The 24,025-nt window shown below is 49.4% G+C and overlaps 1 protein-coding gene across 15 annotated transcripts in view; it reads left to right on the top strand.

Annotated features, from left to right (window-relative positions):
• The window catches only part of MACF1 (microtubule actin crosslinking factor 1), a 325,486-nt gene that overhangs the window by 277,260 nt on the left and 24,201 nt on the right, over positions 1-24,025 (top strand). For all 15 annotated transcript variants that reach the window (XM_081962854.1, XM_081962865.1, XM_081962863.1 and 12 more), the window contains 20 exons: positions 87-248; positions 1,581-1,751; positions 2,073-2,239; positions 9,594-9,753; positions 11,097-11,423; positions 12,554-12,638; positions 12,917-13,158; positions 13,341-13,547; positions 14,596-14,715; positions 15,791-15,898; positions 16,012-16,230; positions 16,994-17,197; positions 19,396-19,627; positions 19,753-19,979; positions 20,471-20,593; positions 20,901-21,002; positions 21,806-21,907; positions 22,001-22,174; positions 22,892-23,047; positions 23,646-23,843. In XM_081962854.1, coding sequence (XP_081818980.1) covers positions 87-248; positions 1,581-1,751; positions 2,073-2,239; positions 9,594-9,753; positions 11,097-11,423; positions 12,554-12,638; positions 12,917-13,158; positions 13,341-13,547; positions 14,596-14,715; positions 15,791-15,898; positions 16,012-16,230; positions 16,994-17,197; positions 19,396-19,627; positions 19,753-19,979; positions 20,471-20,593; positions 20,901-21,002; positions 21,806-21,907; positions 22,001-22,174; positions 22,892-23,047; positions 23,646-23,843 — 3,486 coding nt within the window. The remainder of the gene's footprint in view (positions 1-86; positions 249-1,580; positions 1,752-2,072; positions 2,240-9,593; positions 9,754-11,096; positions 11,424-12,553; positions 12,639-12,916; positions 13,159-13,340; positions 13,548-14,595; positions 14,716-15,790; positions 15,899-16,011; positions 16,231-16,993; positions 17,198-19,395; positions 19,628-19,752; positions 19,980-20,470; positions 20,594-20,900; positions 21,003-21,805; positions 21,908-22,000; positions 22,175-22,891; positions 23,048-23,645; positions 23,844-24,025) is intronic.

A 24,025-nucleotide genomic window follows, 5' to 3' on the forward strand; every position in this document is an offset into this window, starting at 1 on the left:
GGGAAAGTGCATCTTACTCAGGTAAAGATTTTGCGAATATTTATAATGGGATTCATTTGCCTTTTTCCCTCTTCCCACCTTCTCAGCAATTCCAGAAGGAGCAAGTTGACCCCCTTCAGTTAAAGCTGCAGCAGGTCAATGGGCTTGGGCAAGGGCTTGTCCAGAGCGCAGGGAAGAACTGTGATGTCCAGGGCTTGGAGCATGACATGGAGGAGATCAACACCCGATGGAATACCCTCAACAAAAAGGTAAGCGCTGCGTGGGCACTTCCTGGCAAGCGTTCCCCAAAGGGAACAGAAGGGGATCCCAAGGTCTGGACTGACCTCCAAGTGCTGCTGAGTTCCCTGGTGGAAAGGGGCCGGGTTCGGTTGGGGAATAGCCTATGTCAGCGATGGCGAACCTTTTTTGGCTCGCGTGCCACAAGTGGGGGGAGCGCAGGGAGGTCGTGTGCGGGTGTGCCGCACCCATAATGCAATGCACGACCCCCCCCAGTGCGCATGCGCGCACAACGCGAGAACCCCCCCATTTTTACATGCTTTTTTCGCCCTCCCCAGGCTCCAGAGGCTTTATAGGAGCCTGGGGAGGGCGAAAAGAGCCTCCCCCGCCCCCCGGAGGCCCTCCAGAGGCTTCAGGGACCGTCCGGAGGTTTCCCTGAAGCCTTCGGAGCGCTTAAAACCACTTAAAGTGACTTCCGGGTTGCTCAGAGGGTCATTTTAAGCGTTCCGAAGGCTTCAGGGACCGTCCGGAGGCTTCCCTGACGCCTTCGGAGCGCTTAAAACCACCTCGTGTGCCCTGACAAATGGCTCCGCGTGCCACAAGTGGCACGCGTGCCATAGGTTCGCCATCACTGGCCTATGTCGATAGTCCACTGGGCTGTATGCAGAGCAGTACCTGACAAGAGTCCTTGTCTGTAAAAAGCTCTGGCCCCCTCTGTGCTACGAACTCCGTGTTTGAGGTGCCCATTTGCCAATAGAAGAGGTCCTCTGGGTTGGGAGCCCCTGGCTGTAAATGCTGATCAATCCAGAGCAAAAGCTGAGAACTGAGCCTACATTTCTCCGTTGAGAAACCCACCACCAATTGTAGTTTTTTTCTCTTGTTCCGTTTTTGCTTCATTTTTAATGTGCTTGTTCGCAATTCTAGTCAGTGACCATAATAAAAGTATCCATTCATCTCTCTGCTTGGCAGCATCCCTGTTCTAGCCACCGGCCATACTAGAAAACGGGGACCGGCACATGTGCCTACCCCCTCCCTCTCCTTCCAGCAGACCTCTGGGTGCAGTTCTCAGCTCTGTCTGGAGGAGGATGTAAAAAACAAGGTCTTCCTATCCCAAGGAGCCTTCAGTGTATCCATTGAATACATTGGGGAGGGGGTTGCCAAGCAAGAAAGAGAAAGGGGGAGAGGGGCACTTTAAAAAGGAAGACGTAAGCCACCGAAATCCCATTTAATTGGATGCCTTGCTTCCTGTTGGCAAAAGGAAGGATTTTCCTCTCCTACCTCACAGCTGCTTTGGGCTGAAAGAGGCCCTGGCTAGCAAGGGCAGCCACTCTAGTGACAGGGGGCCATGTTTTGTCAAAATGCAGGTGGCCCAGAGGGTTGCCCAACTGCAGGAAGCCCTGCTCCATTGTGGGAAGTTCCAGGACGCCTTGGAGCCTTTGCTCAGCTGGTTGACTGACACGGAGGAGCTCATCTCCAACCAGAAGCCGCCATCCGCGGAATACAGAGTGGTGAAGGCTCAAATCCAGGAGCAGAAGGTGAGCAGATCTAAAGCAGTGTAACTGTAGTCGCAGGAGGGGAAGGGGAGTTTAGCCATTGGCACTCGCATTTCCTGCAGCTGGGAGACTGACAAAAGGGGAATTCCTGAGAAAAATGGGGATAGGAGTGTAATGTTTATTCGGTCAATAATGAGCAGAATTTTAAAATATACAACATGTAAATCGGTAAAGTGGGTGAGATAAAATACCAACATGGCAAGGACTCTCTATAATAAAAGTATTACTGCTGTGATGGTAAGTTCATTAGTTGTGCAAGTGGAAGAAATTGGCAAATGCTCCTTCTCTTGACCTTATGCAAAGTTGCTGCAACGTCTCCTGGACGATCGGAAAGCTACTGTTGAGATGATCCAAGCGGAGGGTGGCAGAATCGCCCGCTCGGCTGAACCAGCAGACAGGGAGAAGATCGTCGGCCAGTTGAATAGCCTGGGAAGCCACTGGGCAAGCCTTCTCAGCAAAGCTTCAGCCAGGTAAGATTGGAAATGCGGGAGGCCATCAAGCGCTTCTCGTTCTGCCGTCATCCTGTGCAACATACATGGATTTTATTTTTCTCATGCTGTTTGGTTCCCGAAAGACCTTGGGGAATTTGCAAGGATGCTGTGAAAGGCATTCTTTTCATCCTAATGTTCTGCAGAATCTCCTTGGATTTTTTGGCCGCTCTTCTTCTTCTTCCCACACTGTGAAATGTTGCAGCTGCGTGTATCAAGTGAGACGGAAACCTGCTCTTTTATAACCGTTGTTCTGGTTTACTTCAGTGAGGCCGTGAGAAGAGCCCTGGGTGGATTTTGACCTGCGGGGGCATCTTTCATGCTACTCAGATTTTGCCATCTTGCTTTGCTTCTGTTTTGTTTGGCATTGAGGGCAGAAGTTTCCCCCCGAATAGGATGTTACCTCAAACATAAAGAAACTTTGCTTGTTATGTGAAACCAGGGCACAGGCCTAGGAAGCACGCTAGACAGAAGGAAGCCCATTCCGTTTAGAGAACTCCCACCGTTCTATTCTCCCTTCCTAGCAAGGGAGATGGAAAGCTCCCAGTGCAGCTCTGGTGTGTAAAAGACCTGTAAGATGCCGAGGATTTATCAAGGACTTCAGAGAGCCACTCTGGGCAATCGCTGCAGAAAGGGCCCTTCAGCTGAGTCGGCCAACTGTGTCCCCTCCTTGCATTTCCTAGCATGGTCTAAGCCGTGTGCAGTATAAAGCGTTAGGTGCGCCTGTCTGTTTAGTTGACTCAACAGGCTTGGCTTGACTTTTGCATAATATACCTGTGATTCTGTCACAAGCAGACAGCACGACACCAGGCACGTTGGTTACTAAAACAAGAGACGGGTGTAAATTGTTGCCTCCAGCCGAAAAGGACAATCTCTTTGCTTTACGTTGTGTGGAGGTGCAAGAAGCAGCACCTTCATTTTGCTACGTCTCGGTCACGCATTTCTCTGTAGTCACTGACTTCTTCTTTAGCTTTTCTACAATAATCCAGTTCATTCTTGGAAATATATACTTGCATTTTATTGCCTACCCACCCAGCCAAGAGGCCTGATAGTCCTGACCTATCAAGGAATCGTATGGGCTGGTGGAGACATAAAGGACAAAACCTTCCAGGAATTTGAAATTGTGATTCCTGAGAATCCTGCCCTGTGTCAGGTGCTGTGATGTGGCCATGAAGAAGCATAAGAGCAGGAAGTCTGAGCAACTCCGGAGCAGTTTAAGAATGGAAACAGTTGAGCTCATCCTAATAAGAATTACACTGTGGTGAGCAGGCAGGTGCTGGCCTAGAAATGGGGGTGTCTGTCTGTCTGTCAGAGGTGGTATTCAGCCAGTTCTGAGAGGTTCTGGAGAACCGGTAGTGGACATTTTGAGTAGTTTGGAGAATTGGCAAATAGGCTGGCCCACTTCCTCCCAGCCTCCCAGGTGATCTTCTTTTCAGGAGAACGGAGCTGGAAAGCAGGTTAGTGGGGTGGGGAGGGAATGGGGATTTTGCAGTAACCTTCCCCTGCCACGCCCACAAAGCCACACCCACAAAGCCATGCCACGCCCACAGAACCGGTAGTCAAACATTTTGAGTTCCACCACTGGTGGGTGTATCTAGTCCTGCCTTAGGCATGAAAGCCAACTGTGTGACTTTGGGACACTTGCGCTCTCTCAACCCTCCCCTATTCACAGTAAGGTCCTTACTGTGGGGAACCCAGGAGGAGGAAGGAGTGTTAGGAATGTTTGCCTTTAACTTTACTCTACTTTAATTGGATTTGTTAACCGCTCCCTCTCCCCTAGGGGACTCGGGGCGGTGTACAGACAGAATAAAAACATTATAAAAAACATTATATACAGCAAATTACAAAACCCCATAAAAACAAATTAAACATAAGTCTGTACAATAATGCCTAGATTAATTAATGATTAAAACCAAATTAAAATACCCCAATTTAAAATAACCAGTCAGGAAGATCAAGGGATTAGATCATGATTGCGATTGGGCCAGGCCAGCTAATTGGAACAGGTGGGTCTTGAGTTCCTTACGGAAGGAGTGGAGGTCAGTAATGATTCTAATGTCAGGGGGGAGGTCGTTCCAGAGGGTCGGGCCCGTCACAGAGAAGGCCCTACTCCTGGGCGTCGCCCGCTGGCATTGTTTGGCGGACGGCACCTGGAGGAGTCCCTCCCTGTGAGAGCGAATTGGTCGCAGGGATGTATGGGGTAGGATGCGATCCAGCAAATAACTAGGTCACCGTCTTGAGTTATTTATCCGTTTGTGCATTCGTAAGTGAAGTAACTTAGATTCCTGCTGATGTGAAGCTGTCTTGGGTAGCATTGTGGTTGGATATCCAGCAGACTGTTTAGTAACTTCTGCATGGATAATTTCATTGGTTGTTTCTTGAGGAAACGAATGGGCTTCTTCTGTCTGTTTGCCATAAGAGACTCTGCCTAAGGGATTTCAGAGGCCACGATGCCTCTGTGGAGTAGGCAGAGTCCAGAGGTTCTTCTTCCCTTGAACTGGCCAGGTTTAACTGCTGCCAATTGGGGGCCAGTCTGTTCCTTTCTCCAGGTGCTGAAGTCAAGGGTGCTGTAGCTTCAGGAACTCTTGGAGGAGGCAGGAGATCCAGAGTTGCTCCAGACTCTGACTTAGACCTGGCTGTAGGACTGAGTTGGTCTTAGATCACTCAGGTGGGGACCTGGGCACGGGGAGCAGAGAAATGAAATCCTGTTAATGCTCCCAGGTCTCTCCGCAGTTGGTGATTTCCTCCGAAACTCTTGGAGGAACTGGAAGTTGGTTTCAGTCCACCTTTTCCCTGGGTGGCCCCAGACTTTGTCTTGGATACTTGGTGATAATAATAATAATAATAATAATAATAATAATAATAATAATAATAATAATAATAATAATAATAATAATAATAATAATAATAATAAATAATAATAATATTTATTTCTTAGCCGCACCCTCTCCCGAAGGACTCGGGGCGGCGTACAACAAAACATAGGAAATAAATATATTGACATACATATAACAAAACATATACCAAGACATATATACGACATATACAAGGAGGAGGTGAACTGATAGATAAAAACAAGTAAAAACACAATGTTTAAAAACCCCTAAATAAATTGAATGCAATTAAAATACCCCAAATAAAAAACCCATCAGGAGCGATATAGTTGGATCAAAGTTGAGCCAGGCCAGCAACTTGAAAAAGGTGGGTCTTGAGCTTTACATGATGTATCTTGGGGTCCCACAACATTCCCCCCTTCCCCATTTACCATGCTGGGAAGGGGCACACATGGGTTTGGAAGCAATGGTTAGCAATGCACTGCTGATGATATGCAGCTGTCATTCTCTTTGCCTTCAAGCTCCTCGGAGAGGCTGCCCGTCTTTTGGCCACAAAGGATCAGACGGGCGAAGTGAGTGAAGCAACTGAGTCGGACCAGATAACGGTTCTGATCAGGTGGGGGCTTGGGACATGTGCCTGATCCAGAGAGGGAGGCATTCCCCTGGAGTCCTGGCTCATGCTTGGGTGGTCTCATGGCTCTGACAGTGAGGCTGGGCAGCGGTGATGGGGGCAGGTGGGCTTTTGCTGAAAGGCAAGGGAGGACAGAGCTTGATGGGGGTGGTCTCAAAACCTAAAGAAGCCCGGAGTGTGGCAGCAAGTGCCGTGTGATGCTTCCAGAGATGGGGCTCAAGTATTGCACCGGTCGTTGGCAGTTTCTGGCTCAGAGGCATTTGCCCCAGGAAGCCTCTGGGGGCTTCAGCTAAGCCCACCTCATCATCTTCACCTCCTTCACGTTTCCTTTCTGCCAACCTGCTTCGGAGCCATTTCTGCCTTTCCCAGAATGGGGCCTAGGCATCCTCCAGAATAACTGGCTGCTCGGTCTGAAGCTGCCCCTTTGCTCCTTTTTGCCAGGGATTTTAGAGATTTACAGCAAGCTCCACACTCAGCCATGTGTCCTCGAGCAAATTCAGCCTCCAAGTTCAGAAATCCAGGCGAGGGCTGCAAGGGAGGGGGGGCTGCCCATGCTTTGCTGGCAGAAACCCCTTAAGGAGAGCCGGGCAGGGCATCCCCAGCTGAGGGGGGCAGGGGAGTTTCCAGCAGGTCCAACAGTAACTGCTCTTTCTTTGCCGATCCTGAACCCACAGCTGATCAACTTCACTGGTTGGAGAGAAAGTCTGTCACGCCATGAATTCTTTCACTCCGCCCCCTTCCTCCTCCACAGGGCCCTTCATGTGCAATGGACTTTAAAAGGTTGCCCAGTTATCCTGCCCCTGGAAGTTGGGGGTTTGAATCCAGCCCTTCCGGAGGGTAGTAGATTGGGGACAGGGCTGCAGCCTCCCCCAGAGGGACAGATTCCCAGTCGCCTTGTTGCCCTGTGTGCCCTTCATGGTCGGTTTTCCAACTCTGCAGCACCAGTTTCTGGAAAGGCCAAGCAAACAGAGGTGGCATTTCATGCCACACAGCTACGTAAAGGTTACAACAATAGCAGCTTTAGTTTCACCAAGGTAGAGTTTGCTTCTCTCATAGCTCCCTGCAAACTCCAGTTTGCACTTACCCAACACAGAGCTAAGATTGCCAAGCTGGGGGCTTCTTGCTAATTTGGGTCCCAACTGTCTGCTGTATGTGGTTAAGATCTGCACCCCTGGGGGGGGGGGGGGGGGGGCTTAATTTGAACGGCTTCTGTTAACCCAGATATCTAGTTTGGAGCGGGGATTTCTTTGCAAATCTTTGGAGTTTTCGCATCCTAAATAATTTTGCTGTCCTCCTCCAACTCTGCGTTTTTACAGCTAACCAGATAATTCCTCACAGTGATCTACCCTCTTTCTGAGACGGGTTCAGCTTGCTTCCCTCTAATAGCAGTTCCCACGCTCCATTTCCTGCTCTGTAGCCATTTCCTGCCATTTATCCTACAATTTTATTTGTCCTTTGCATATTCATGTCTGTTCTCTTGGCTAGGTTGCATCACTGAAAGGACTCCCCCCTGTAGGTTCCTTCTGTTCTCTAAACTAACCAAACCCAGATCCTGCAACCGTTGTTCTTCATATGTTTTTGTCTCCAGGCCTTTAATCATCTTGCTCTTCTTTGCACTTTTTCCAAAGTCTCAACATCTTTTTTGTAATGTGGTGACCAAAACTGGATGCAGCATTCCAGGTGTGGCCTTACTAAGGCTTTATAAAGCAGTACAAATACTTCACGATTTTGATTCTACGCCTCTGTTTATACTATCAAGGATTGCATGAGCTTTTTTAGCTGCTGCCACACACTGCTGGCTCCTGTTTAAGGGATTGCCCACTAGGACTCCAAGACCCCTCTCACAGTGACTGCTTTTGAGCCAGGTTTCGCCTAATTTGTACTTACACCTTTGATTTTTTTTCTGCCTAAATGTAAAGTTTTGCTTTTCTCCACATTAAAATTCATTTTGTTGGAAAGAGCCCATTGGTCAAGTCTGTGAAGGTCATTTTGGATCCTGAGTTGGTCTTCTGGGGTGTTGGCTATTCCTGCCAGCTTCGTGTCATCTGCAAATTTGATGAGTTCCCCCTTTATTCCCTCATCTCAGTCATTTATGAAGATATTGAAGAGTCCTGGGCCTAAGATGGAGCCTTGTAAAAGGGCAGGCCTGGATTGGAAGGCCATTCACCTGCCCAGCAAACAGACAGTGGAGGCAGTGAGGAGGAACCTCTGCTCAGTGAGGGTTTTGTGACTCGATATGCAAAACCACAGTGCAGAATTATGTAAATAGGGAGGGCATCCACCCTCCCCGCCATCTTGTTAGAGCGATCCTAGGGCCTGTTGTTATGCTCATCAACTCCAAAAGTAGGATATCCCTGGCTTAATAGATCTATCTTTAATTATGCTTTCCAGATCCAGCCCTTCAAAGTAGGCCAGGTGGGGGATGAGACATCAAAGAACTGCTAGGCTCTTCATCATTATCACAGGATACAATAATAGAACCTTAAAAGGCTGTCAGGAGATCTTCCCATCCCTTCTTATACTGAACAGAATCAAGGCGGGGTTATCTTGAGTTTCCTTCTTACCCTTCTTTCCAGGAACTGAATTATTAACAGTTCAGGATTATCTCCATGGAGAGATGTTAGTCTAGTTGGCCTGTCATTTTCTAGCTCCTGCTAGCTTGGTTTTTCTTTTCCTATCACCTAATAAGGACACTGACTAGAATGATTTCAGCAATGTCACATTTGTATTATTTACAGCTTCCCAGTTGAATGCCATGAACATCTGGCAGGTGATGGTTTTTTTAATTGTTTCATCCATATGCAATTCCTAGTTCATCCTTTCTTTGAACAGTCGATAACCATGTTGATGTTTTTGGTCATCGGCATTTCCTTACTGAAGACCAGTGAAAAGTTTCATTCTATTTCTCTCTTCCTTAAGAATTTCTTTGTGTTCTTACCCTTCAACTTCTTCCATGGCTAATTTCTAAGGAAATGTCTGATTGTGCCTGATGCCTCTAATTAAAAGGGAATCACTGCTCAAACTGAAGTCAAGCTACATGTTATACAGGACAACTGGGACAGGCCAAGAATGGGAAAGGAAGAGACCCTGTAATCTACATTGGTACAGCTGGTTTTTCTAGGACTTTGGGGATTTTGCAGTTTCCATCTGCTTCAATGTTGCAAGAAATTGTGCCACCCATTTGCAGTATTCATGACCACATGATTCACAAGGACCACAAATGATGATTGAAGGACTTCATGCCCCTTCCGCTTTTGGGGACTGGAATTGGGAGGAGCCTGTAGTCTCTGCATTAATTTCTTGAACAAATTTGCTTCTCTAATGTTGATACTAGTTGCAACCTGCCTTTCCTTTTAAGATGGCCTTGTACGTTACTGTGGGTTTTGGAATGTGGAAATCCACACCTGTGGCTCAGATTGTGCACTTTCTCTGAGCAACCCAACAGTCACACCAAAAGTCAAGTAGAGGTTTAGGCTGCTCCTCCTTCCTCCAAAAAATTCAGAAGCCCCAACAACTTTGCTAGAGGAAAATTGCACCACTCCTTCCAGCTGTTTAGTGTCAGTGTATTTAAAATCATTTATTGTTATTTTCAATGAGGTTCACTGGTCTCCAATCTCTTTTAAAAATAATTCAACCTTTGGCCATGGTGAGAGGGAAAAACTGAGCACAATTTAATCTGTTCAAGTGTTGTGCTACACCAGAATACATCATGGCTTACTGTGCTTTCCTGGCCAGATTAGGGAGCTGTAATGGGGCATAAGAGAATCCGTGGAACAGCTGTAATTGTTCACGGCTCTCAATTAGCCTCACCGGGAATCTTCCGTTGTCTCACAGACGTTGATTTCTGCACGGTTTTGTTTCCTTTCCACAGGCAGAGTCAGCTGGAGGAGATCCTGGTTTTGGCCAGGCAGTTCCACGAGACATCAGAGCCCACCTCTGAGTGGTTGTCGGTGACTGAAAAGAAACTGGCCAATTCCGAGCCCATTGGGACTCAGACGGCCAAAATCCAGCAGCAGATTGCACGACACAAGGTGGGCGAGTGGTTGCCAAGGAGTTCAGAAAGGGGCAGGAGGGCACCAGGCACCCATTATCTTGCTGTGAAGAGAGATTTTGGAGTGAGACTCCTGGGGGGTTGTGAGAATAAAGGATGCAGGGGTCAAAGGCAAAATGCCACGGTGGCCCTTCGGTGTTTGGAGGCTCCCTCTGAAGTGTGAATCTGGGTGGCTCATCCCCTCATGGGGCCCAGTGGAGAGTCTCGTGGGCTAACAATGTCCAGGCGAGGTGGATTCTGGATGTCTGCTTAGAAGCATCAGAGGTTCCAGGGCAGCTTTTCTTCAAGCGTCTCCTGCAGAATCCGGCTGTTCCGTGGGCATTGGTAGAAATAACACAGTCACATTCTCTTCTCTCCTGCCATCATGTAATCTGAGCAAGATTTCACTGGAGTGCTTTGATATGTCTCTCTCAATGGTGGCTGGGGCTTCCCAGAGAAGTCACAGCGTCTTCCTTTGATCCATGCCATCGAGCAGTGGCCGTGGCTCCATTCGGTCAACGGATGCATGGTCAGGGAGGGGGCACCGAAGAGGGCAATCAAAGCCCTCGGGAGAACCATGGGGGATCAACGCAGTCATTCCCCTGGGTGGCGATTTCATTTTCCTGGCATGTGTGGCCCATTCACCAGACCCATCAGCCCTACTGTAACCCAGGCCCTGCCTTTCCCTCAGGCCCAACTGGGCTGGCACCTCTGTATCCAAGGGGCAGGGTCTGTGCTTGGGTCGGCACTTTGCCTTGGCTGCCCCCTTGACAGAGCTAGTGGAGCGCTGGGGCTGCTGCTCCGGGTGGTGCTTTTCCTCCTCTTGGCTTTGAAGGAAAGCCCTCAGGGGCCTCCCAGTCTCCCCTCTCAAGCCAGGTGTGGTGTCCTCTGGCCAGAGCCTCCGGAGCTCCACTTCTTTGCTTCTTTCCTAAGAAGGATCCCATAGATCCTATGCCTATTATTTCTTAGCATTAAAGACACACTGAGTTGTGATAACAAACCCTGGCTTAAAATGCTGAATTACTACCATTTGCAAAACAGGTTAGTAATCATCATGTTCGAGCACTTAAAACAAGTTGTAGTATATCTTAACATTGTCCCAATACTTATATGGATAAAGAAAATCCATCTTTTTTTTTAAATTTTTGTTGTTATAGTTCTTTATTTGAAAACTGTTATTTTAGTAAATGATAGTTTTGCATTTACACAATTTTCAGTCACATTCACCATTTTAGTTGTGTTTTAATTTTCCCACTTTGTGTTTTCCATTTTCAACCATGCATTTCTGTTTGCTTGTTTTTTGTTTCCTCTTTTGTTCCTTCCCTTAAACTCCTGGATTTCCAGGCGCTAGAGGAGGAGATAGGCAATCAGGCCACGGCGGTGACTCAGGTGGTCAGCATCGGCCATTCCCTGGCCTTGCTGAGCTGCCGTGCTGAGCAGGCCTCCCTGGCTGAGAAGCTCGACCTGCTTGAGTCCCGGTACGCTGAGGTTTCTGACCGATGCGGCCGGAAGGCTGTCCTCCTCGATCAGGCTTTGTCCAACGCCCGGCTCTTTGGGGAGGATGAAGTGGAGGTTCTCAACTGGTTGGCTGAGGTTGAGGACAAGCTCGGCTTGGTGTCCGTCAAGGATTACAGACGAGAGGTCCTGCAGCAGCAACATTCTGGCCAGCTGGTATTAATCCGTTTTCCCCCATCTTTCCTGATTGTGTTTATTTTGCTTCCCTGTTCCTGTTGATTTGAACCATTTCATTTTGATCTTCACCAAATCAAAGCTAGGGATGGAGCCTCCCTCCATGAAGACCAAAATGAAATGAGTCCCTGAGGGCACAGCTTCCAGGGTGTGGTGGCCATGTGCTCCCGCGGGCACAGTCTTCTTGCAAAGGAGGGCTACAGTTCAGTGCATCATCAAGTGTGTTTCATGGACGGTTTGGTTCGGGCATCTCCCTTTAAAGAAGAACAACGCAGCAGTATTATTTTTCTCCCTCTGGAGAACCTCTAACCTGACCCTTCTGAAGCTCCTTCCCCTCACAGTCCGGCCTCTTGGCTGAAGGACAGTTTGGGACCTGGTGCAGCCCTCCTCCTTTGCAGCCTGCAGTTTCTGCAGAGAAGTAAAAGGGAGGTCTGCAATGGGGGAGGGGGTGACATCTGACCCCAGTGACCGTTGCCTTGAGGGAGGACCAGGAAAGAAGCTGGAAGGTATGACAATCCACAGGGAACAACCTTCTGTGCATTACAAGTGGACAAGGTGTGCTGTGAGAATAGTGCCCTCGGGGGAATCCGGGTGGATTTGTTAGCTGGAACAGCAGGAAGCCAAGGACTGTGTTAGCAGGGTGGATAGAGGAAGAATTCAACGGGCTTGCTTTCTCAAGCTCTGGCCTTCGTTTCAGATTGACCAGGTGGTTGTAGCTTCACGGAGAGGTCCAAGAGTTCCCTTCCGCCCGAGGCAAGCCTTCAGTCTTGGGCTGCTCTCGGAAGACTCCCATGTTTGGCCTAGGAGGCGAGCAGCTTTCCTTGTTGCCTGTTCAAGGCATCTCTCTAACCCTGGCTGCACCTGCTGCTCAGAGCCCTCACACACCGACCCACATTTAGGCACTAGCCTCTTGGGCAGACTTCATCTACCACAATGTGTGCTGATTCAATTTGCTTGCTCCGATGGGAGTTGTTTTACTTTGTTTATGTACTAAAGAAACAAAAGATAACAGAACAGGGAAAAGCAGCATTTAAAAACCCCCAAATCACACAAAAGCCCAAGATCTTTTCTAGGGACCTTTCTGAGTGTGGCTTTTCCCCTCCCCCACCTAGGCTTTGAATGATGAGATTGTGAACCGCAAGAAGCACGTTGACCAGGCCATCAAGAACGGGCAGGCCCTCCTGAAACAAACCACAGGTAGGAGAGGAAAGGATGCCAGGCAATGGCTGCCCCTGCCTGCGCCAGTCCATACCTGCACCCACACGCTCTTTCAGCCAGAGATTCCACAACTGGGACTGTGTGGGACGCATGTGCCCGTGGAGAACTCTGCCAAAACAGAAACCAAGTCCAAAATTCTGCATGGGTGGGATGGTCAATGAGTCAGACCTTGTATGGGCAGCTTGAGGACACCCAACTATGCCCTGGATCCCCATTCGATGACGTTTTCAAGCCAAACCCTTGGTGATCCTCTGCAGGGGAAGAGGTGCTGCTCATCCAAGAGAAACTGGATGGCATCAAGACCCGCTACTCGGATATCACCGCTGCCAGCTCAAAGGCTCTCCGCACACTGGAGCAGGCACGGCAGCTGGCCACCAAGTTCCAGTCAACACATGAAGAGCTGACGGGCTGGATGGGTCAGGTGGAAGAGGAGCTGATCTCTGGCGGAGGACATTCCCCCACCGGCGAGCAGATCCCTCAGTTCCAGCAGAGGCAGAAGGTAAGGGGTTTCCAGGGAAGCCAGGGTCCAGGCCTGATCAGAGAAGGCCCTCTTCTCCCGGCCTTTGCTTCTCAATGAGAAGCTTCCCTCCTTCTCAGCAGGAAGAGTGGTCACAGCTCTCTCCATGCGTTTCGTCACTTGACAAAGCCACAATCCCAGAAAGTGGCCTTCTCTCCCCCTAGGAACTAAAGAAGGAGGTGATGGAACATCAGATTATCCTGGACACAGTGAACGAAGTCAGCCATGCCCTCCTTGAACTGGTCCCTTGGCGAGCCCGTGAAGGACTAGATAAGCTGGTCTCAGACACCAACGAGCGGTATAAAGCCACCAGTGACACCATCAACCAGCGGGTGGCAGAGATAGATGCTGCCATCCAAAGGTCTCAGCAGGTAGGCTGGCAGTTCCTTGTAAACCATTGCCAGTGCAGACACAGCTCTCGGGGAGGTTTGTCTAAGCATGAGACATGTGCAGGTTGTTTTGCCCCACCTCCTAAGCCAGTCCTTAGAAATCCTGCATGAATGCAGAATCCTAGCACCAGGGACTAAAAGACGTTTCCCCCATGTTTCCTGGGTACAAATGCAGAGCTTTTGAACTCCATCCTGGCTTCTGGTTTCTTGCGCCTGACAGGGGACCTCTTAGGGTAGGGGCATTCTTTGAGGGCCATGCAGTGTGTTGAGGACCTTGTTCCACACCTGAGCAGGATTTGTCCTTTGAGGGAGGTTTTTGTGGTTTGATAAATAAAATGCATGGAGCAAAACATTTGGGTCTCACTCAATCTGGGAACAGCAGAACAACTGCTGGGGAGAGGCAAGCAGCTTCCAGTCTCTCCCACGACGAAAGTTGAGTTTCTTATGGACAGATCATTCTGCAATTATGGACTGCCCCCTCCCCCCCTCCTGCTTTTTCTGCCGTCATAAAATTTGCCCCAGCTCCTTTCCTTGCATGCAGCACCAGGCTGGAATTCCCTTGCTCTTCTGCAGCACTGCCTTTGCTAGTCCCTGTGCTCCAGATGTCTGGCCCAGAATATTTAAGAGGTCCCAGGTGGGGAAGGTGTATGCAGAGAGAGGTAAACCCCCTCTACCCATCAGTGGTTCCTTAACAACTCCATGCCCTTTCCTGAGCTTGCAAGAAGCCAGGCACTTCCTCGAAATGCATGTTGGCATTCAGGAGGTGGTGAAGGGCCAGTCACCATTGCTGCCACCTGAACTCAAAGAGGTATTTTCCTGAGGCTTCTAGGGAGGCCTCCAGAGAGATGCCACTCTTTTAAGGAAAGGCTGGCAGGTAAAAGGAGGGTGCAGCACTCAACCTGAAGCACCTTTGCTTTCCCCAGTCCAGATCCTGTGTAATTTGTGTATGCAGCTTTGTTGATGCTGCACCATCTTCGCTTTTGCCAGCTAGTTTCCCCAGCTAACTTGGCTGTGCTCTCTTCTCTGACAGTACGAGCAGGCAGCCGACGCAGAACTCGCCTGGGTTGCTGAGACCAGACGGAAGCTGTTGGCGCTTGGTCCGGTTAGGCTGGAGCAGGACCAGACCACTGCCCAGCTGCAGGTGCAGAAGGTACGCAACGGGGCAAAGGTGGCAGAGACTTTGGAGCAGCCAGATTGGAAGATGGAGGAGAATTAGGCTGGCTGGATGGGGAAAGGGAGCTAGAGCCCATGTTAAGTTCAGGGGATGATTGGAGGAGATGGTCTGGATGGAGGAAAGGGGATGGCAGAGCTGGATGTTTCCCAGGCAGCGAAGAAGAATTGTTGGGATTTACCATCCTTGAGAGATGCATTGGGCCCCGTTGTGTGGAAAACCATGAAACCAACAATTAAATCAGTGAGGACTTGGACTGAGGAGGCAAAGCTAAAGCTACAGGCTTGCCTTGACTGCACTGACGGGAATGTTTTCGAAGATACCTCTGCAGACTTGGGTGAACTCACCGATACTGTAACATCATATGACAGTTTTTGTGAAACCAGAAAAGTGAGAATATGCAGTAACAATAAACCTTGGTTCACAGCTAAACCTAAGCAGCTACGTCATGCCAAAGAGGAAGCCTACAGAAAAGGCGATAGAATGAGGTACAATCAGGCCAGAAACGTATTAACAAGGGAGATCAGAGCAGCAAAGAGAAGCTACTCTGAAAAGCGAAGGAATCCATTCTGAACAAATGAACCAGCAACCGTGTGGAAAACTCTTAAAAACATCACTGGTTACGGGAAACCTTCTTCTTCCCAAGGCATAGGAAATCAACAACTGGCAGATCACCTGCATGTGTTTTACTACAGATTTGAGAGAAAACTATTGCCACCCATCTCCACAATGCCCATTCCAGACACACCAATTGGTAGCTTATTAGTAACCGTGACTATCATTAAGTGTTGTAACTTTTTATTCTTGATGAATGTATTTTTATTCTCTTTATGTCCACTGAGAGCAGCTGCACCAAAGACAAATTCCTTGTTTGTCCAATCACACTTGGCCTAGGAAGAATTCTGTTCTATTCTATGATGGACAGGGTCTCTTTAGCTAGTCAGGAGCACCCGGGAAGCAGTGCAGACGGAACGAGTGTGCAGGGTGGAGGGAGACCCAGGCGTGGCTTGTGTTTCATAGTTCAGCTCTGTTACCATCGTTTCCTTTCCTGTAGGCCTTCTCCATCGACATTATTCGTCACAAAGATTCTGTGGATGAACTGCTCAGCCAACGAACAGAGATTTTGGGAACTTGTGGAGAGGAGCAGAAAGTCGTACTGCAGGTAGACCTCGGGGCCTAGGAAACGGTGAGGGAGGTCCCCAGGGTACTTTGGAAATCCACGCTTTGGAGGATGGAGGCCAATTGGCCGCCCCAAACTCTGCCCTTCTTCCACAGGAGAAGACGGAGTCTCTTCGGAAGCAGTACGATGCGACCAGCCACCTCCATTCGGAGCGCTACGCTCGCCTGGAACGGGCCCAGGTCCTGGTCAACCAATTCTGGGAGACCTATGAAGAGCTGAGTCCTTGGCTTGAGGAGACCCAAGCACTGATTGGGCAGCTTCCCCCTCCAGCAATTGACCACCAGCACCTCAAGCAGCAGCAGGAAGATATGAGGGCAAGTGGGCATAGGGGGCCTCCGTGCGTCTGCATGCTGAGTTGACGCTGCAGGGCTTAGAAAGGGATCCCTAAGTTGCATTCGTTGGAGTGGGACTGTGAGCAGGGAAAGCAGCTGCCGCTCCTGGCCTTGGAGCGGTTCTGCTGGGTTTGAAGTGATACCAGGACTTGCTGGAAAAAGGGCGGCTGGCAAATCAGCCTGTGGGGGGATTGAAAGCAGTCACCTGGAGGAACAGGAGGTTCCCTGGCCAAATGGTGCCAGCTGCGGGGGAGAGAGGGGAGGAGGGCTCCCTCGGCTGATCTCAGCCTTGCTAAGAAGACAGATTTGTTCCTCATTGGGCTCACTGGCTGGGCCTGCTGTAGGGTAGCTGCCTGGGGCCTCGGATCAGCTGGGCAAACGTTGGTCTGCACCGACTGAGCCAAACCCTGGCAGATTCAGCCAACTGAGACGAAAACAAAGAATGACTAGCGCAGGGCACAAAGATGGATGTTGTGCTTAGAGAGAGAGAGAGAGAGAGAGAAGGTGGAGGTCCAATTTCTTTGCTTGGTGTTCACAATAAACCCGCTTGATGGGTTTTCCACTCTCAACTGAGGTTGCTAAAGTTTTTGAAACTCAAAGGAAATAATTGACTATGTCTAGCAAGGCTTTATTTTCCAGAGCCAGTCGATGTTTTGGGCTTTAAATGCCACCACTTCCTTTGATCTCGTGCTCTTGGGGTCATTGCTTGGTTTTTCTATACTTGACTTTTTTTCCCCCTTTATAGCAACTGAGGGAATCCATTGCTGAACACAAGCCCCACATTGACAAGCTGCTGAAAATTGGCCCTCAACTGACGGAACTGAACCCCGAGGAAGGGGCCATGGTGCAGGGGAGGTACTCTGCCGCAGAAGCCACCTACTCCCGCATCAAGGAAGAGGTCCGCCAGCGGGCTCAGGCCCTTGACGAGGCCATCTCCCAGTCAACGCAGGTTTGGGAAGACATCACTGGCTTTGCAGAGGGGCAAGATAGGATGGGAAGAGGGGAGCTCAGAAGAGGAGAGGTGGAATCAGGGGGGCCTCTTTGGGGGAGCCGCACCCTTTGCAATAGGGCTACACTTGTTGAAGATGCTGCTTGCTGTCAGATGAAGCGGCGGGGGGGGGGGGGCTGGGTCTTGGCCTTCGGTCGATGGGCCAGGGGGCAGCCCTTCCCCCACCTTCTGCTGCCAGAGTAGGTGCCCAGGGCTGGGGGCACCATTTTGTCCCCCTGTGCCGGGCAGCTCCTGCAGCCAAACCGCCCACCGTGCCAAGAAAACCAATCAGTGGTTTGGAAGGCCAATGGGCAGAGAAGGGAGCCGGACCAGAAGGAGGCCAGGGAAGCTGCAGGCCATCTGGTTCCAGCAGGAATCTCCTGCCCCAGAAGCACATCAGGGCTTGGTAAGGGAGTCCTGGCTTCCTCCTTGAGAGTAGGAGCAGCTGGGTATGGAAGCGCCTTCTTAGGGGACTACAGAAACTCTCTCCGCAGAAGGTGGGATTGGAGGGCTGGAAGGGACCTTCACGGAGGTTTTGGTGGAGACAAATGGAAGTTTGACAAAGAAATTCTATTCTGAAGAGAAACAGAGATGGGGTTGGTGTAGATTTTTAAAAATCAGGTTCACTTAATTTCCTTTTTGGCACCACAGCGTTTTGGATATATGCAAAGAATCACATTTGTTGTCCCTTCATGTCAACTTGTTTTGTTGGTTGATAATGCTGTTATGTTGGATTTTGTTCTGTGTCACATCTTTGAAAGTCGTTCTAGGATATGTATTTTCATATTATTTTAGTCATTTCTGCTCCCTTTAGTTTACCCCCACATTAATGCTGAGTTTTTCCTCCTCCACCCCGTCTCATCACCCTCCCACTGTGGAATGTCTCCCCTGTTGTCTGTTTCGGTGCCCATTTACCGCCTTCCCTGCGTGCTCGCCACCATTCATTGTTGTGTTGACTCCACCATGACAGATTGCAGAGGTAAGGATCCCCCTCATCACATGACCAACTTCCTGCCCTCTGAATTAGCTAAGCCAATGTTCATTAGAAGACCTCGTCCTCCTCCTCCAGAATTCCACCCCGCCCGCTTGAGGGCAGCAGAAGTCCTGTCGCCTCCAGGAATAGTCAACCTTCCAGGGCGAATGCTGAGCTAGACTGTGGGAAACTCCCCAGTTGCCTAATTAGCAGCGTCTTCTTCCTCTTCTGCTGCTGCTGCTGCACCTAGTTTGGGGAGAACAGAATCACCTTACTTGTCAGCCCCTCCTCAAAGAGACCATGCGTGTGAGTCCTGGAGAAAGCAACGGTGGCAGGGGACAAGTGCTGGCCTATCTCACTTTCTCTGCCTTGAACCCTCCCCCCACTCCCTAGAGAAGCCAGAGGGTGTCCCCCCTCCTGTCCCCCCCCCCATTGCCAGGATTCTGCCCAGCAACAGATTTGGCTTAAGGGGGGTTACTGTGCGCAGTTCCTGGAGGGAAAGGAAAGTCCAAGTATTTGGTTCCCCTCAGATATGGTACCTCACTGGTTGGCTTCCACAACTCCATAGCTGCTCCTTGATGCAGGGTGGGGAGCCTTGCCATTCAGGCAGGTGGCAGGAACCATTTGTAATGTGGCTGCAGAAGGGCAGATGCCCCTTCGGCCATGAGCTTGGATGCCAGTTGATGCTCCTCACAGAAAGGAAATGGATTTTATTAGGAAAAGACCCGAACAGAGCACACACTTCACATCCAAAGCTTAAGGATTTGGAAGTTGGTGATATAGTCTGTCTTGGCTGGGCCTTAGTTCTCATTTTGATTCCCTAACTCGAATCCACAATACATTTAGGCCTTCAAGAGGAGCACAGCGGGTTTACCTTTCCCTTCACAAATTCCTAGCAGATCATAAAGTGTGAGTTTGTGTGTAACAGAAAGAGTGGACAATAGACTACTCTTGGCATAACTAATGCCACGAAATATTTGACTTCAGGATTTGCTCTTAGTCACACAACCAGTTTTGCAAAAAGTTGGTGTCTTGGAATTAATCAAAAATCTGACATTCCAAAAGAATTTGCAAAGGTTGCACATAGAGAAGAGCATGTTGACTAAGAAGAATCAGTCAAAGCAGCAAAGATGTAAATGTGCCATTTGCACACTGGAACCTCACTATGGCCATTCCTTCCCTTCAGTTCCATGACAAGATAGAGCCGATGCTGGAGACGCTAGAGACGCTCTCCTCCCGCCTGCGCATGCCTCCCTTGATCCCAGCCGAAGTGGAGAAGATCCGCGAGTGCATTGGTGACAATAAAAATGCCACGCTGGAGCTGGAGAAGCTGCAGCCGTCCTTTGAAGGACTGAAGCGCCGGGGAGAGGAGCTGATCGGACGATCGCAGGGGGCAGACAGGGACCTGGCAGCCAAAAGTAAGGCATTAGAACCGCTGGAAACCCAGGACAGGCACACGGCTTCCTTGGTGTGGCCTGAGATGCAGAGAGCCACTGGCTTCCTAGCACAGAACGTGGGTTTAATCCTCCTTGTTCTGTTTCAGACATCCAGGATAAATTAGATCAGATGGTCTTTTTCTGGGAAGACATCAAAGCTCGGGCTGAGGAACGCGAGATCAAGTTTCTTGATGTCCTGGAGCTGGCGGAAAAGTTCTGGTATGACATGGCTGCCCTCCTAACCACCATCCGGGATACCCAAGACATTGTCCATGACCTGGAAAGTCCTGGGATTGATCCATCCATCATCAAACAGCAGATTGAAGCAGCTGAGGTAGGAAGACAGAAACATTTCGTCCTTTCCCACAAATTGGACATAACGTGAGTCCTTCAAGCTAGCTGTGATGGCCAGGAAGGGAAATGGAGCCTTGGCAGAAGGTTTAGCAGGGGAGGCCTCTTCGTTCTAGTTTCTTATTCAGAGCAATCCCTGGAACCGCAATTGGTGGGTTCTGTTGGAAAGAAAGACCTCTTTTCTAAGAATACACTTTAGAATGTTTCTTCAATAGAATAGCTTTAAAATAACGATCCACAGAGTGAAAATGACGGCGAAAAACCTGAAAATATCCCATTCTTTTGATGTACTTACACATTTGTGTGCTACCTTGTATTTTTTTTTCTATAACAAAGGTATATATTACTCTACAAGTATCACCCTCCAGAATAAACTCTGATTGCAGACACAATTTCAGAAACACAGTTGCTGTTATGTGTGAGTTGTTCCGATAGGCAAATTGTGGTCATCTGTTTCTTGATCCTCTCCTGTAGACTATCAAGGAAGAGACAGACGGTTTGCATGAAGAACTGGAATTCATTCGAATCCTGGGGGCCGATCTGATTTTCGCCTGTGGGGAGACAGAGAAACCAGAAGTTAAGAAAAGCATTGATGAGGTAGGTAATAGTCATCTCAGATTTGGACCGAAGGGCGTTGATGGGACGTTGGGAGGAGGGACAGGGAGGCCAAACAGACACCTGCGTATGACTCCTCCTAATCTCCTTGGCAAGAAATCTATGCCACTGGCAGCCTAGCCAGGTGGAAGGGCCTGGCAGACAGCGGGCCAGAGATGCTTGGTCTGGGCTGCTCCCTCTCCACTGACCTGGGCACCTCTGCCAAATGCCCCCCTGCCACAGTGCCCTGTCACCAGCTCCAACCCTGGCAAATTGTGCCAGAGCTGTGCATTTCTTCCTGTCCTTGCAGATGAACAGTGCCTGGGAGCATCTGAACAGAACTTGGAAGGAGAGGCTGGAGAAGCTGGAGGAGGCCATGCAGAATGCAGTGCAGTATCAGGATAATCTGCAGGTGAGGCCAGAGGGCCTGAAAGGAGCAGGGGGAGGGCATCTTTCTGTGCAGGAGGGCTTCCCAGAAAGCTCCCCCATTGGAACTCTTGGCCTTAGGAGGTTTCCTGGCAATGTCACTGGAGGGGGGGGGGGAGGATTTGGAGGGCTAAGGTAGGAAACAGATGCAGAGACCTGGATTACTGAAGGCTACACCTCCTAGGTCATTCTCACACCAAGAACCAGACCAGTGAAATGGAGTGATGGCTGCTGGAGTGGAGTGGAGCACTTTATGCGCATTTTCTGGGCTTAGAGGGGCTAAAGGGTGTTACGAAGGTCCTTAGCATACCCATTTTAGTTTCGTGCGTCAGGACGAGCCCAACAATTCTGCAGTTGAAATCCAGCCATTTTGCTGCTGAGTTTCAGGCGCATGAAATTTGACTGCTTTTGAGGTGGTGGAGGATGAGTAAATTTCATGGACTGAAGATTGCCCACCCCTTTCCACCTAATGGGAAGCCAAAGGATGGGAGGGTTGGGGGCAGAGGTGAATTTCCTCTCTGGGATTGAGTGCAGCCTGTAATGGTCTTGTGCTGCGCTGAAGCACTGGTGTCCTGGCCAATGCAAGGAGTAGTATCATTAGACTGGAAGGAGACAGAGTCTTAAGAAGATGGGAACGCTGGGAGCCAATTAAGCCTTGGGGCCTCTGTGCAGAGACCCAGGAGGAGTGTGTCTCAGAACAGCCAGAGTTGGGAAAGAGCAGAGTACACCGTTTGGTAGGATGGAAGTTAACTAGGTTCTCCTTTATTTGTGTCCATGTTCTACTTTCAGGCTATGTTTGACTGGCTAGATAACACAGTGATTAAACTGTGCAACATGTCCCCAGTGGGCACAGACCTCAACACTGTCAAAGAGCAACTGAATGAGATGAAGGTGTGTGCCAAGCAAGACATTTCTCCAAATCTTGAGGTCTCTTTGGTGATAGCAGTAGCATAGAACATCATCCTCATTTTGTACTCTCTGCAGGAGTTCAAAACAGAAGTATACCAGCAGCAAATAGAGATGGAGAAGCTGAATCACCAGGGAGAACTTTTGCTCAAAAAAGCCACAGATGAAACAGACCGAGACATCATCAGAGAGCCACTAACAGAACTGAAACATCTTTGGGAGAATCTGAGCGAAAAAATAGCCCATCGACAGGTATGGCAAAGCCCCAGGCACAGCATTGGTTGCTTGGTTGGTTGGATGATGGTTGGATGGTTGGTTGGTTGGATGGTTGGATGGTTGGATGATGGTTGGATGGTTGGATGGTTGGATGGATGGATGGATGGATGGATGGATGGATGGATGGATGCTTTCTGAGTTAAGATGATAGCTCCCACCTTTTCTTTAAGAAAGAGCTCCTCCCAGGTGGATCCTAATCCTCACCTGACTGCATCTGAAGAGGCTTTGGCTGGTTTGCACCTGATGGAAATTACCAGGAAGACTTTCTGTCTGGAGCAAACTTTTTCAACCTTGGCCACTTTCAGATATGTGGACTTCAATTCCCAGAATACCCCAGCCAGCAGAATTCAGAGAGCTGAAATCCACACATCTTAATGACACTAAAGTTGAGAGGCACTGGTCTGGAGACTGCATGAAATATTTTTAAAATATTTTAAAATGTTTATAATTTTCTTTTTCTCAGCAGTAACATTGTTTTTTATAGTCAATTAGCCAGTCTTTGGTTTTCCTTCTATTTGATTTTTCAGTCTGAGTTTTGCATTTTTGTATGCGCTATTCTTAACTTTACAAGTTTGTTAGTTTTGTGGTTGTATTGTTAAAAAATCATAGTGAATCTTCTTGAGTAACACTTGGAGTGGAAAGGCGTGATAAAATGCCCTTTTAAAAAAAGCCCTTTTTCTTTTCCTTAAACAGCACAAGCTGGAAGGGTCCTTGTTGGCCCTCGGCCAGTTCCAGCATGCCCTGGCTGAGCTAATGGCCTGGCTGACACACACCGAAGAGCTGCTGGATTCCCAGAGGCCCATCAACGGGGACCCCAAAGTCATTGAAGTGGAGTTGGCCAAGCACCATGTGAGTGCAAGGGGTGTGTGTGTGCATGGAGTCCTCTGGCAAGTGATGCTATCCCAGAAAAGAATCCTGCTTTGATTTACATTATTTTTCAGGGTCTGGAGGGTCAGATCCCTGCACTAGCTTGATGACAGAAGCCATTCCGCTCCTTTTCCCCCTAGAGTCTCTGTGGTCTTTATTTTAACATCTTATCAACCTGCTGCTGTAAAGTGGTCAGGAAAATAGTGAGGCTACAGATTTAGTGGTCAGGATCCTTTAGCCATGAGTGATTAAATAGCCTGCAACCCTCAAACTGCACCCTCTCCACAGGAAACCCCACTTTCCGAGGCCATTGCAGATCAGTGGAGCTGCCTTTTGAGACGGGGAACGGGGGCTGGTAGTCCACAGGGGTCAGAGCAGAGCACAAAAGGGCGTAGGAGAACTAATCGCTCCCCTCCAGGTAGCATATTCTCCTCTGCTTCTGGAGGCAAATTAAGGGGCAAGAAGGGGCCGCCTCGAAAGTGCTCCTTGCTGTTTTCAGTTTGAGTTGCCTTCTACAAAGGCAAAGCTTTAAGCTGAGCTCTTTTTAATAAGAACCCATATTTTCCCAACTCCATCCTAGGTACTGAAAAACGATGTGTTGGCCCACCAAGCCACAGTGGAGACCGTGAACAAGGCTGGCAATGAACTCCTGGAATCCAGTGCAACGGATGATGCCAGCAGTCTCCGGAACCGGCTGGAGACCATGAACTCCTGCTGGGAGTCAGTCCTGCAGAAGACGGAAGTGCGGGAGCAGCAGCTGCAGGCAACACTTCAGCAGGTAGGCGGGGGGGGGGGGTGTCTGCCAGTCTAGTGAGCTGTCAAGGTGGAGACGATGCAAGGGAAGAGCATTTGCCTCCTCTGACCCTCTTGTGAACAGCCCAACCAAGGAATCTCTAAGACCGCCCCTGCCCAGAGTATAAAATGACAGCAAACAGCATTCCTTAATAGCACTGGTGATGT

The sequence above is a fragment of the Natrix helvetica genome, assembly GCF_964273705.1.
Source record: "Natrix helvetica genome assembly, chromosome: 9".
Taxonomy (NCBI): domain Eukaryota; kingdom Metazoa; phylum Chordata; class Lepidosauria; order Squamata; family Natricidae; genus Natrix; species Natrix helvetica.